A 14,151-nucleotide genomic window follows, 5' to 3' on the forward strand; every position below is an offset into this window, starting at 1 on the left:
CTCAAAATGTCTGTTAAATGAGCTGTCATTAATTACTACAAACACTGAAAGTTAATTTCAAAAATAGGATGAAGCTAAATATAAGCCTATAGGGAGCGTTTGAAATACTTTGGTAAAAAAAAACCAAACACTTAACTTTCTAAGTATTTACAGAATTTATATGGGGATATAAGCCTCCCTCATTATTTCAGTCCTGAATATTCTACCATGCTATGTCTTTCAGGTCCACATTATTATTAAAGATCTAGAAAGAATAAGTACTCTAGGGCGCCTGGGTGGCTCAGTTGGTTAAGCGACTGCCTTCGGCTCAGGTCATGATCCCGGAGTCCCGGGATCGAGTCCCACATCGGGCTCCCTGCTCGGCAGGGAGTCTGCTTCTCCCTCTGACCCTACCCCCTCTCATGTGCTCTCTCTCTCTCAAATAAATGAATAAATAAAATCTTTAAAAAAAAAAAAAGAATAAGTACTCTAATAAGTTTGTTTTTTTTTTTTAAGATTTTATTTATTTATTTGACAGAGAGAGACACAGCTAGAGAGGGAGCACACGCAGGGGGAGTGGGAGAGGGAGAAGCAGGCTTCCCGCGGAGCAGGGAACCCGATGCGGGGCTCGATCCCAGGACCCCGGGATCATGACCTGAGCCGAAGGCAGACGCTTAACGACTGAGCCACCCAGGGGCCCCTACTCTAATACAGTTTTTAAGGGAAAGAATTTTTGTCACTTCTGGCTTGTTGTAGAATAACTACCTTGTTCCAAGTTTTGAATCTGTTCACCTGTCACCTACCCTCAACAAAGTTGGGTGCAGGGGCGCCTGGGTGGCTCAGATGGTTAAGCATCTGCCTTCGGCTCAGGTCATGGTCCCAGGGTTCTGGGATCGAGCCCCGCATCTGGCTCCCTGCTCCGCAGGGAACCTGCTTGTGTTCCCTCTCGCTGTGTCTCTGTCAAATAAAGAAAGAAAATCTTTAAAAAAAAAAAAAAAACGGGTGCAAAATGTCAGCACCAGTAATACCCGCAGAGAATAGCAAATGAGAGTCAAGGCTGCCCACATTTCCTGGGTGAATGTGCAGAACTAATGCGGCAGGGAAAACACTGTTCCTGGTGACTTTAACTTTGGAAGGGTTTGTTCAGATGGCCCTGCCAGTCTAAAGGAAGCACATTCCCAGTGTATCTCCACCCCATTCAGATGTCTGGTGCAAGTATGTGTTATGCTCAGATTTTGTGTGATGGAGTTCGTCGTTTGTGCATTGCCTTATGTATGGATCCTCAGGAAAGAGACTGAGGGCATTGAAGTAGCTATTAGTTTGAGATCTGCCCGCTGCAGTTAAAGGAGAACATTACTTCAAGGGGGAGATGAACAGCTACCCAAAATGAAATGGTGAGCCCCAGATTTTGAGGATATGGGAAAGAGTTTGATTTATTTACTTATTTATTTATGCATAATTATTATTTTTGTTATAACTCTGGCATTAAATGTGATGTAGCAGAAAAAGGATAGGCTTTGGTATCAGGCCAACCTGTGTTTGAACTCTGGCTCTACCACTTACCAGCTATGCACACAGTTACTTAACCTCTTTGAACTGCTGTTTCTTCATCTATAAAATGGAGGTAATACATACTTCAAATAGCTGTTGAGATGAAATGAGTCACTGTAGTGGTACATTCCACCAAGAGTTCAACAGATTAGATTCCTCATCTCTTATAGCTTAGTTTCCTTCTTAAGACAGGCCTCTTCTCACTCAGTGCCTTTGTGCGTGCTCTATTTCTGCTGCCTGGAATTCTTTCTCCAGATCTTTTCATGGTTTTATCATATTATGTAGGTTTCTGTATAAGGGTCATCTGTCTCCTCAGAAGGGCCTTCCTGTGTACTCTGTAAAATTACCACCCCCAGTCACTCTCTGCTCTCTTATTCTGCTGTACTTTTCTTCATATAATGTACTATTGGAAATTATAACATAAATAACTTACTATGTTTCTCCCACTAGAGCATATACTCATCTGTCCATTTTACTGCTGTATCATCTAGAATAGTGCCTAGCATGCAGTACGTGCATAATAAATATCAGTTCAATGAATGAATGAATGAATCAACTCAGAATCTCTCTAATACCAGGGAAAAACCCCTGGCAGAATGCAGGAATGAAGTTGTACCAGGAAGCAGGTGCTCTCTGCTTTTCAGTGTGTATGTTTCCGCATTGAGAGCCAAATGGGAAGTAGGCCTGTGAAGTTCTCTTGTATCCTTCGCCTCCTGTCTCTGGGAGGAGCTCCTTTGAATGACCTTTACATGTGGCCACTGTTACCCTGTTAGTCTGTATTCCTTTTGGAATTTTAATATAAGGAGGCTTTTCGATTCTAGAATTCTGAAATGCCCTGTGCTATTCACTGAAATCACCTGGATTTTCCCTATTAGTAAGTAGATAGATCATTTTTTTCCAGCCACATCATGCAGAAAGCACTATTAATAGTGTCATTTTTAAACATGAGGAACTGGTGTGTTTTATGAAGGAAGAGAAACACAACATGTAATAGTGGCTAAGGGCTCTGGCTATAGATCGAAATGGAGCTGGGTGACTTTAGGCAAGTTGCTTAATCTGTCTTACCCTCAATTTCCTCAGCTACAAAATAGTATAATAATAGCACCTTCCACTAGCTTTGTTTTAAGAATTGAATAAGATGGGGTGCCTGGGTGGCTCAGTTAAGTGACCTTGATTTCGGCTCAGATCATGATCTCAGCAGTGTGAGATTGAGCTTATTTGATGTTTGTTTTCCCCATGAAAGTGTAAACTCCACAGAAGGCAGCGACTTTGGTCATTGCTGTATTGCCAGTACCTCTCCTTCTGCTTCTCCCTGCTCCCTCTCTTAAAAAAAAAAAAAAAAAAAAAGGTAATAAGATGGCACATGCGTGTTTTCACTATTTTATTATTTCGCAATACAGAGACCTTTTATTGTACATATTTCAGTAGCTTGAGTTAGATATTCATAAGCTTATCCTTTGTAAATACACGTCAGGGTAGATATATAAGTAACCCAGGTTTGCCACCCCAGGAAGATACCTCATCTCTCTGCCTGAATCTCTGAGAGTATTTAGGTTAAGTAGATAATATTTTATCATTTTTTGGTATTACTTCTGATATCTAAAGCAGATTATTTGAGAGATAATTTAACTCATGTTTATACAATTATACAGAGAAGAGAATTTTATAGGATTGTGAAAGGGTTGAATGATTAAGCATATTGGTAAAACAATCCAATTTGAAATCTCATAGGTGGTTTTTTTGCATGTGTGATTTTATTTTATTTTTTATTTTTTTTAAAGATTTATTTGTTTATTTCAGAGAGAGAGAATGAGCAGTGTGCAAGTGGGGGGGAAGAGCAGAAGGAGAGGGGAAGCAGGCTCCCCCCTTTGGGCCTCAGTCTCACAACCCTGAGATCCTTACCTGAGCCCGAGTCAGACACAACCCACTGAGCCATTCAGGCGCTCCATGTATGTGTAATTTTAAACAGAATTAGGGATTTCTCTCTTCAGCATTACATTGTGGTTCATTGTATTTGTTTATGCCACAATCATTTTATTTTTTTATTTTTATTTTTTTACAATCATTTTATATTTTGAATTTATTAGAAGCCCCATTATTATTCTTAATTATTAATTAGTCATTTATAAGAATGAATCCGTAATTTCTTTCCAGTAGATGGTAACATTTCAGTTTGAAAAACCTGACCCTTAATATGTTTTAGTAATTGATTCATAAATCTGAAGGGAGAGTCAAATCCATGGGTTTTGTTTTTTTTTTAAATAAGCTTTATATTTTGGAATAATTTTGGACTTAAAAAAATCACAGGTAGTATAGAGAGTTCCCATATACCCTTCACCCAGTTGCCCTAATGTTAGCTTCTTATATAACTGTGGTACATTTGTCAAAACTAAGAGGTTAACACTGATATACTACTAAGTAAATTCCAAACTTTATTTGGATTTCATATGCTTTCCCACTGATTTTCTTTTTGTGTTCCAAGATCCAATCCAGGATACCTCATTGCATATGATTTTTAGATGGTGAATCGGTAGGATCCCAGAGAGAATTACCTTTACTTTTCTTACCTCCACCTCCTCCTTTTGTCTTAACTGTGGATCTGAATTTCTGCAGGTCCTTTTTTCTCTGGCAACAGATGAATGACGTTTCTGGGTCCTTTAGCCACTATTTCTGTATTGACAGCTTAGAATTTCAGGAGCATGCCTTGAACAGTCATCATATATTTAATTTTATTAATGAATGGGTACTGATCCTTCTGCTTTTCTCTGGGTCTTACCCTTTAGACATACCATACTGAATAGAGTCTGGGAATAGAGGGTGCTTCTTCACTGCCGGAACTGCCTTCCAAAAGGAAACACTTCCCTTACCCTTCCCTCCCTGTCCCCCTTCCTTCCCCCCCTTCTCCCCTCTTTTTCCCTCTCCTCCTATTCCTCCTCTCCAACTGCAGCTCCCTCCTGGTTCCCCCTTCCCCAGCACAACATAGGATATGATTTTACTTTTTATTTATTTATTTATTTTTAAGATTCTATTTATTTATTTGACAGAGAGAGACGGAACACAAGCAGGGGGAGTGAAAGAGGGAGAAGCAGGCTTCCCGCCGAGCAGGGAGCCCGATGTGGGGCTCGATCCCAGGACCCTGGGACCATGACCTGAGCCAAAGGCAGACGCTTAACGACTGAGCCACCCAGGCGCCCCAGGATATGATTTTAAATAAGGATGTTTTGATATAAGGCCCTTTTATTTTGCAAAATAAAACATGTCATTGAAAGTGTGGTACCAGATTACTAGCAGTGTCTATTCCTGTCCTAAAGAAAAGCTAGCTGAGATAAAAGATTTACATTCTAGTGAAAGGTTTGTATTCTGTCGGTTTTACAAAGCATTTTTCACATACTTGTGTTTTTTTGTTTTGTTTTTGTTTTTTAGCTCAAAGTGCAGGAGTTATTTTTATAAATTGTATTATAGTGGGAAAATTGAGGCTAAAAGAAGTTAAGTGACTTGATTAGGTAGCAACAGAGCCAGGACTAGAACTTGTGTCTTCTGATTCTTTCTCTGATGTTTTGTTCTTCCCTTAAAGGTCAGTTCTGTAAATGTATTGTATTCACTTAGAACTTACAAAATATTCATATAACCAACCCAATATGAATTGTTTGCCCCAATACCCAGAAATTATAGTTCGGTTGACAGTAAACCCTTTCTGGTTAAGGGTAGGGCTAATTATAGAATACATTGGGGCCTTAAAAATGCTCTTGTTTATATTAAAAGCACAAGCCAGAAACACATTTTTGGTGCACTGTACACTGTGGTAACCCATTCAGGCTGGTTTCCCAAGTTGAAGGAAGAGAATTAATCATGAAAGGGTCTAGAGAAGCTTAGAGTTTAGAAAGCTTGAGGAAATCCTACGTAAAGCGCAGGAGAAGAGAACAGCCCCAGGGATGCTGGAGGACAGAGTAGGGACTGAGAACCAGAACGGAGAGGTAGGTGATAGGAAGGGATAAGGGAGCACAGATGCCTCACTTCCTTTTTATATCTTTCTGATCTCTATCAGGAAAGACTTGTGGGAAATTACAATAAATAGGGACTTAGAGGAGCGTATTACTTTTTGGGAACAACATCAAGAAATCCCTTGAAACTTTAGTAAAACTGATCATGAGGATAAAAATTTTTAAGGCCCCATTTTTTTAAAAAGATTTTATTTATTTATTTGACAGAGACACAGGGAGAGAGGGAACACAAGCAGGGGGAGTGGGGGAGGGAGAAGCAGGCTTCCCGTGGAACAGGGAGCCCGATGCGGGGCTCGATCCCAGGACCCTGGGATCATATCCTGAGCTGAAGGCGGACGCTTAAGGACTGAGCCACCCAGGCGCCCCTTTAAGGCCATTTGTGTGTTTGCTGTTCTTACCCTATGTAGCAAAGATCTTGTTTCTCTGTGACTCCAGTGTTAGGTACTATCACCTTTGCGTTCTTGTAGCACATAAAAAATACATATAACTATTTGGATTTTTATTATTTTTAAGACACCAACACTTCTTTTTATTATTTATGCATACATATATATCACACATAAGACCAAATGACTGAATTTGGCAGGGACCCTTAATATAGTAGGGCATGTGTATTAAAAGTCTAGATTACAGACCATCAGATCTTTCTTGTAGCATCGTAATTACTCATTTTGAGCCTCTCTTTCCCATTAGATGTAAGAATTCCATGGGAATGAGAACCATGTCTTATTCACATACGCAGTATCCAGTACTCTAGTACCAAACCCTGGCTTTGAGAGTACAAAAGATCTCGAATGGATGAACTGAATAATGGGAACAGTCTAACTGCTTAGTTGGTATGTGGTGTCTGAGTATTTCTTTGAAAATACTCTTTACTTTTACAAGTACTTAGGTGATGTTTGTTTTCCCCATGAAAGTGTACACTCCACAGAAGGCAGCGACTTTGGTCATTGCTGTATCCCCAGTAGCACGCAAAGTATCTGGCATGTATAGTAGAGCCTCGTATTTCTTGAGGGAATGCCTAAGGAGAGTTTTGACAAGAAACTAAGGAAGAACTGAAGAGGGCGTGAATGTGAGGTGAGTTGGTGTGCTTACCAACTAGTATATAAACCATAGAGCAGCTAAGGAAATAAGCATAAAGTGAATAAATGAAACTGTGTGCCTTAACTTACTTACTTTAATATAGTTTACCCTGAGGTCTCTGTTTTTTAAGGCGTTTAGTATCTTAAACAATTGACTATAGATAATAGGAAAGAGGAAATGTGAAAAGTTAGTTATTACAGAGCATATAAAGGAGAAACTATGAATTCCAGGGTTTGACCTCTGTCATATCCTTTATTCTTTTCTCCTAAAACATTCATCATAACTTGTACTTATTTATATGTGATTTGCTGTCTATTTCCCTGCTGGACTGAAAGCTTTATGGGCGCAGAGACCACAGGTGTATCCACCACCCAGCACAGGGCCCGACACACATTAGTTGTTTAGTAAACATTTATTAGATGAATGAAGAACCATCCCCGTCCCAACTCTCAATCTGTATTTTGGTCGTGATGCTGTAGAGTAACCCGGCAGCAGAACATGTGGGGTAATACCCTCTTCTGGGAGCACTCTTCACCTACTTTTAATCATATATTCTAAGGATGAAAGTAATGAGTACTCGGAGAATAGCCTTTGGTTCTAAGTGATAGGTGATGTGGTTTTTTACTTGGGTGTCACTAATTGATTTTTTAAGGCATATAGGATAAACTGAAATATAAAATTCACTGCTGCAGAGATGAGTATTTGAATGGTTAGCATGCTAAGCTTCACCTAAGGCTAAAACCCACCCTGTTCCTTCTCTGATCTTCCCAGTGAAACAGATTCTCTAGTTTGAAGGTAGAGGTAGTGGTGTCTATTGCTGAATTAAATTGTGTTTGCTTGTTTATTATAGGACTGGCACCTAAAGGTTATTGAGGAGAAAACAATGGATGAGTTACTAGGAGATCAGGCTTTGGAAATGCCCTTGCCGTTAGAATCTTCCTTGAAGAGGTCTTATTGAGCAAAGGATGATGCCAAGGGAGGGTTTTTGTTCTTTTGCTATCATTCCCATACTAATCTCCTTCCTATTCTTTTCTACTTCCCTCGTAAATACTTCATCTCCCTATTCTAGAAGCCTTTGTGGAATCAGTAATGGATAAATATGAATAAGGTGAGAATAACATGCCAAGCTGCACATCTCCCTCCCCAGTGAAAACCAGTGGAAGCCACAGAGCTGGGTTTGAGGACACACCACTTATTTTTGGCTTTTCCTTCCGATCCTGATTGATCTGTTTGATTTGTCCATTTCTTCGGCATTACCTCTTGAATGCCATCAGTATACTCCCGTGGTCTTTATAGGGCAGAAATATATGAAGTTTACTCCTTTGATTTCCCAAGAAGCCAGTTATTCAAACAGCAATTGATTGATTACCTTTGTTTGAAACAGGTAGAAAACTTGATTAATTCTGTGGGGAGTGGAGAACCTAGGGTTCCCCACTTTATGGTTTGGTTTCTTCTTATTCCAGTCCTTTTTCTGGCAGGCAATTCAGTTGATTCACCATCCATCAGCTTTAAAGACATCTGTTCATCTATATATAGGCTGCTTGCACAGACCCATTTAGAAACAGATGATATATTAAATTTGTGGAATTCGGTAACAAAGTATAAAGACTTGTGCATGTACACAAATAGGTATTTTTGTTTGTTTTTTTTTTTCCACTTGGGGAGCGGAGAGGAAATCTAAATGGTGATGTATAATGAATAGAGAGATTTTGTCGAATTCCTACTCTTTTGAATCTCCTTGGTCTAGCACCGTCTAGGAGAATAACCATTTGAACTAGTGTCAGGCACTTCTTGGTGAGGGTGGATGTGCATTAAATGTATGGCCTTGAAATGTACTCCTGATTTGGGTACCTTCTTTAGTGAACACAGCACATATGGCTCTTAAGCTTTGTACTGAAAGTGAGTTATTAAATGGTTTCTTCTAAAATGAATAATCCCTCAACTGATAAATTACTGAACACTGCATCTGAAACTAATGATGTACTATATGTTGGCTAATTGAATTTAAAAACATAAAATGAATAATCCCTGAAGTTTGGAGACATAAAGGCATTTTATTTAGAGTGCTTAGAATTAAGAGGAATTAAGATAGACTAAGGAAAGGGGAAATTCATATAAATGTCTATTTCTTTATAGTTGAAAGTTTTAGAAGAGGGATCCTTGCTTCTGTACACAGCCAAACAGATCAATTCTAAAGTAAAATGATACAGAGGCTGACAACTATAATTTGGAGTTTACTGCCTAGGTCTTTTTTCTTTTCCTCCTAATAAACATTGTTCGAGTTAGCAGGAGAGGGTTTGCAGTGTATGAAAGTACATGCCTGCAGTCGGGTTGTGGCAGTACCCAAGATACTACTGATAAAGGGTGAATTCTATTATGTGAATGGGGAACTTGGTCAGATTTAAGATAAGCACGGAGTTTGGAGTTCACTGCTGAGAGGGGACAGGATGGAATTTTCATATAACTGAACTTTCATTTAGTTTTACAGATGGAAAGATTTGTTAGATAAACTTTCCTCTTTGAGCTAGACCTGTTGAAAAACAAAAGCTAAATCAACCTTTACTGTGTTCTCCATAAAAAAAAACTTGAATCATAGACTTAAATGTTGATTCTCATGGGGCAATAAGTTTTTCAGTCAAGAAGTTTGCATAATATCCTTTATGGCCCTATCTGTAGATGGGTTATTTAGGAGGGCTGCTGATTGGTATTTCAAAATTATTTTTGGATAATGGCCAGAGTTTTCATTAGTTACTGTTTCTTTGAAGTGTTCAGACATACTGAATTGTATTTAGATTTCTCTGTTCTCAGAAATTAAATCAATTTCTTATATTTAATCATTTTCTAATAGCTTATATTACACTGGGCTTTAGAAACACTATATATAAGGGCGCCTGGGTGGCTCAGTCGGTTAAGCAACTGCCTTGGGCTCAGGTCATGGGATTGAGCCCCACGTCGGGCTCTCTGCTCGGCGGGGAGCCTGCTTCTCCCTCTCCTTCTGCCTGTGGCTCCCCCCGCTTGTGCTCGCTCACTCTCTCTGTCAAATAAATAAATAAAATCTTTAAAAAAAACCCCACTATATGTGAAAGATGACAAATATTTTCCTTTTCTTCCCATCTTTCTTTCTTTCCTCCAAGGAGATGTATGGCATAGTATTAAGTGCCCCACACTCTAGAATCACAAAGACCTGGGTATGAATTCTCATGCCAGCACTTTTGAGCTGTGTGACCTAAGGCAAAGTTTTAAAGGTCTGATCCTAAGCTTCCTTATGTGTAAAATGGAGATTATACCATTCTGATAGGGCCCCCTTTTTTTAAGTTAAAAGTAGGTCAGTCACTTAACACTGGGCCTGACACAGTGACACTCAGTGACTCCTAGTTAACTATTTGCATTTTATTGTTATTATTAGTGTTACTGCTAATCTGTGGTTCTAATTTATCTGAAATCAAATTCCTAGATTAGTTTAAATTTATTTTTACTGAAGTATCACTCAGACTCCTTTGACCCTGACCTGAGCCACATCCCTTTTCTTCAGTCCCTTTGCCTGTCTCACCAGAGAACCAGCCGAGGTGGTCACATTCCATACCTCTTGTCTCAGCAGCATAGGCTCCAGAAGACCCTGAAGAAGTAGAGAAGTAAGGAACCCACGTTCTGGGATCAGAATGTTTGGGTTCAAATTCTGTTGCACGTCTTATTAGTGGGATAATCTTAGGTAATACTGAATCACTCTGGGCCTTATTTTCTACCTGTAAAATGGGATTAGTAATGCCCCATGTCTTTCCATAGGGGTGTTAGATATATCTGAGTAACTTAGTTAAAACGTGAGAGTACATAGAACGGTGTCTGGCATCGAGCACATCTTCTATAAATGTTACCACTAGTGTGGCTATTGTTTTATCCATTTATTCTGCAAGTTTTTGCTTTTAAGTGTTAATTTGTAAAAAAAAAAAAAAAAAAAAAAAATTAATAGTAATAGTTATAACTTCCTCATAAGATCTCTCAGACTGTATTATCATTTTGAGATACAGTTCAATTCAAGAAACAATTATTAAATGCTTACTGTGTATTGAGTGGTATGTAGGGCATATATTAATAAGATATATTCTCTGCCCTTCGGGAGTTTATAAACTGGTAGGAGAGATGAGCTATATTCAGGGGGTAACTGTTGCATAGGGCAAAATACTACTATACTTTTTATAACAGATAAAAGGTAGCTCACAGGAGGTCTAGAGTAATTCTGCATGCTTGGGGGTCAGGAAGGTCAGGAGAGGCATTTCCAAGTGAAGTGAATAAACAGTTGGGCCAGTACATGGTACTTGAGGAAGAGTAGTTGGACAGCCTTGCTTGGGGGGCATTTACAGTGGGAGAAGTACTCCACAAGTAAGGTCATGAGCCAGGGAGCTGTCTGAGCAACATGGCAAAACTGTGGTGCCAGATACTTGTTAAGAGGATGAGCGGGAGGGAGGTGGAAGAGTTGAAGTTGGCTCAGAAACTTTAATACTTGTTTGGGGGTGGGAGAGTGCAGGGATTGCAGATCATGATTCCATTTTCTAAAGAGATAAGAAGGATGGAAAGTGGGTTAGGTTTTTGGGAGAAAGACAGGTTCTACTTTGGACCTGCTGAATTTGAGATGTAGTCAGGAGCCTTGTTATGGTTCTGCCATTCTTGGAGGCCTTCTTAAAAACTGCTCTCTGAGTGGAAAAGGCAGGTAACCCTAAGATAATAGGATTCCTAATAGGTGCAGGTCTCCCTCAAATGTGACTTGCAGAGACCTTATAATTGAAGACTTACCACATAAGGGGACTTTCCTTGGCTCCTAACCCTCCTTCTCTGAACTTTTTCTCACTTACCCTCTGAATGCAGGCCGTGCCATGGTCGTTCTGCATGTATGCAGTGGTAATGCCCTTTACATTTCATTGGCATTTGAAATAGAGATCATTGACTTTTAACTTTAGAAAAATTCCTATTGCGTGTTTCATTAGGTGGTGTTGCCAGAGTCACCCTCCCCTGTCCTGGGTGCGCTTTGACTCGTGTTGCTTGGTTGTTTCACCTCAACAGAAAAAAGCTCTAAGTGAACAATAAGAGGAAGACAAGAGTTATATTGATGGTAAATGTTTTCTGGTCTAGAGAAATGCATTGTTTGGTGAAAATAGGTGTAATTTTTAGATACATAAGACAAGATTTTACAAATAACCAATACTTCCTGATCTATGTGAGCACGGTATCATTCACTGCACTCACGATGGTAAACACATGCTGCCAGGAAGACAGTGTAGAACATCTAGAAAGCTTTTCCTGCTGGGTGTTGGTCCTCATTATATTTCCTTTGAGTTAAGAACTTGTGTTTTTTTAGTCTTAGGAGGAGGATACAGTGTTGTAGGAGGTTTTGAGCAAGAGGCAAGACTTTGGTACTTTGTGGATTGTTATCGCCCTGCAAGACCCTTCGCAACTTCCTCTCGCCGCCCACAGCAGAATACGGAAACCCTGCTGTATCAGGCCACTTCTGCAATTACAGACAGTCACAATTAAAGGGATCCTTCTTTCACACTACACCCTTCTGTTCTGAGACTTTCTTTGTATTTGAAAATGTGTCTTTTGTGGTGGAATGCCCAACTGAGCCTCGGTCTCTTCTCTCTCTTTGCCGCCCTGCAGTGCTGCAGTTGAAGCTCCAGCAGCGCCGGACTCGAGAAGAGCTGGTGAGCCAGGGGATCATGCCGCGTAAGTGCCTCTGTCTCTCTGTCAGCATTTAATAGAGCTGCGTTTTCAACATAGTGTGTGTGCCTGGTGTGCCATGGGAAGCACCTAACAGCAAACAAGGGCAACAGGTTTCATTTGTCACTCTCTTTCTTGTGCTTTTCCAAGTTCAAGGACTTTCAGTCACTAATAGCTAAGATACTGCCCTTATTAAGTTCAGTGAAACAAACAGCATTGGATTGAATGGTGCCATTGAACCATCCTTCGCTTTTGAATTGTACCTTTCAGGGGTTTCTGCTCCCTGTTAACACTCACTTCCCTTTATAGGAGGAGCAAATCTTGAGCTGGGGTATTGTGAGGAAGAACCACTTCTTGCATATGTTTTGCCTCATGTTCAGGTTCTTGGGAAGAGAAAAAAAACCCTTTTCCACCTGGTATTTTGATCAACTACAGTTTTATTTAGAGTGAGATTCTCAGATACCCTGTGGCTGGCATGGGTGTGAGTGTGCTTGATGGGATTATTGCAGAGCGGGGCTTAGAAGGTGCACAACTGTATTACTTAGGGAGAAATGAAACCAATATTGGAATCTGTTAGAAGTAAAAAAAATTTGCTTTCAGTACCAACAGCATTATAAACTGAGTGGAAGCTGGAGCCAGCAAGATTTTGCTCTTTTTGACATTCTTTTTAAGGTCATCAGTACAGACCTTAGGCTCTCCCTCTTCTTTCTTTTCTCTTGTGTGTTATTACTACTTGGACACACCCTGTGAAGTTAAAAAAAAAGGTCCTACAACAACTTATAGCTTCATAGTGAGAGAATTAATGTTTTTCACCTTAACTCAGTGCTGACCTACTGCCACGGCGTTTTCCTAATCCTAATTCACTTCTTCATTCAGTTTATTTGAGAACTGGTGTGTGTCCTTGATGCAGCAAGAAAAATCCAGCTCCTGCTCTCAGGAGTTTTATGTTTAAAAGGAGAATAGTGATAGTAAACAAGGAAACAAATAAGGTAATTTCAGAGTATAGTAAGTGTTACAAAGTAAATTAATCAGTTGGTGTGTTAACAAGTAATAGGAATGAGATGGGGTCACTTTGGATAAGATGATCAGGAAAGGCCTCCCTGAGGAGGAAATATTTGAGCTGAGGTCTGAAGGATGAGTTGGAGTCAGCCATGCAGAAGCAGGCAAAGGGCCAGGGAGAAGCGAGAACAAGTGTAAGGGCCTAGTGCAGGTAAGAGCCTGACGTGTTTGAAAACATCAAGGAAGCAGGTGTGGCTGGGGCCTAGTGAGTGAGGGGAGCCCGGAGGCAAGTTAAGATTGGCAGGGTGGGCGGAGCTAGAATGAGGGCCTATCAACTACTCGGAAGAGGTGGATTTTATTTTAGATACAATGGGAAGCCATTGAGGCCTTTTAATAAGCAAGTGAGGATGGGATTTGATTCATGTCGTGGTGATGGCAGGTCCATTTCTAAGAACTAGAACTGTATAGAAGGTGGAAGGAATCTGAGGTCTGTTTCTATCCTAAGCATCAGCCAGGAACTTAAGTCTCAAATTCAGCTTTTTATTTACTGCCATTAACTTCCAAACCATTTACCCACATTATGCTGCTATCTTCTCTGGCTTTCCAGTGAAGGACTTCCCACCCCCAACCCTAAAGAGTCAGACGGAGCAGGCTGCTTGTGTGGTGGATCAGTGATCTGATCAGGAAGGGCACTGTTGTGCTTTACAGATCACTCCAGATCTGCCTCTCTGTAAACCCTTGTGGAGGAACGAGTCACCCAGAGTCTCATCTCCTTGTCCCTTTCACCAAGGACATCATGTGTTTAATGTCTACGCTGTGTCCAGGGTAG

At 40.2% G+C, this 14,151-nt stretch overlaps 1 protein-coding gene across 1 annotated transcript in view; it reads left to right on the forward strand.

Moving 5' to 3' along the window:
* MRTFA (myocardin related transcription factor A) overlaps positions 1 to 14,151 on the forward strand; it is a 200,928-nt gene that overhangs the window by 147,733 nt on the left and 39,044 nt on the right. The window contains exon 4 of the mRNA XM_044915318.1: positions 12,264 to 12,329. Coding sequence (XP_044771253.1) covers positions 12,323 to 12,329 — 7 coding nt within the window. The 5' untranslated portion in view covers positions 12,264 to 12,322. The remainder of the gene's footprint in view (positions 1 to 12,263; positions 12,330 to 14,151) is intronic.

This window comes from Neomonachus schauinslandi, chromosome 5 (genome assembly GCF_002201575.2).
Source record: "Neomonachus schauinslandi chromosome 5, ASM220157v2, whole genome shotgun sequence".
In the NCBI taxonomy this organism is placed as follows: Eukaryota; Metazoa; Chordata; class Mammalia; order Carnivora; family Phocidae; genus Neomonachus; species Neomonachus schauinslandi.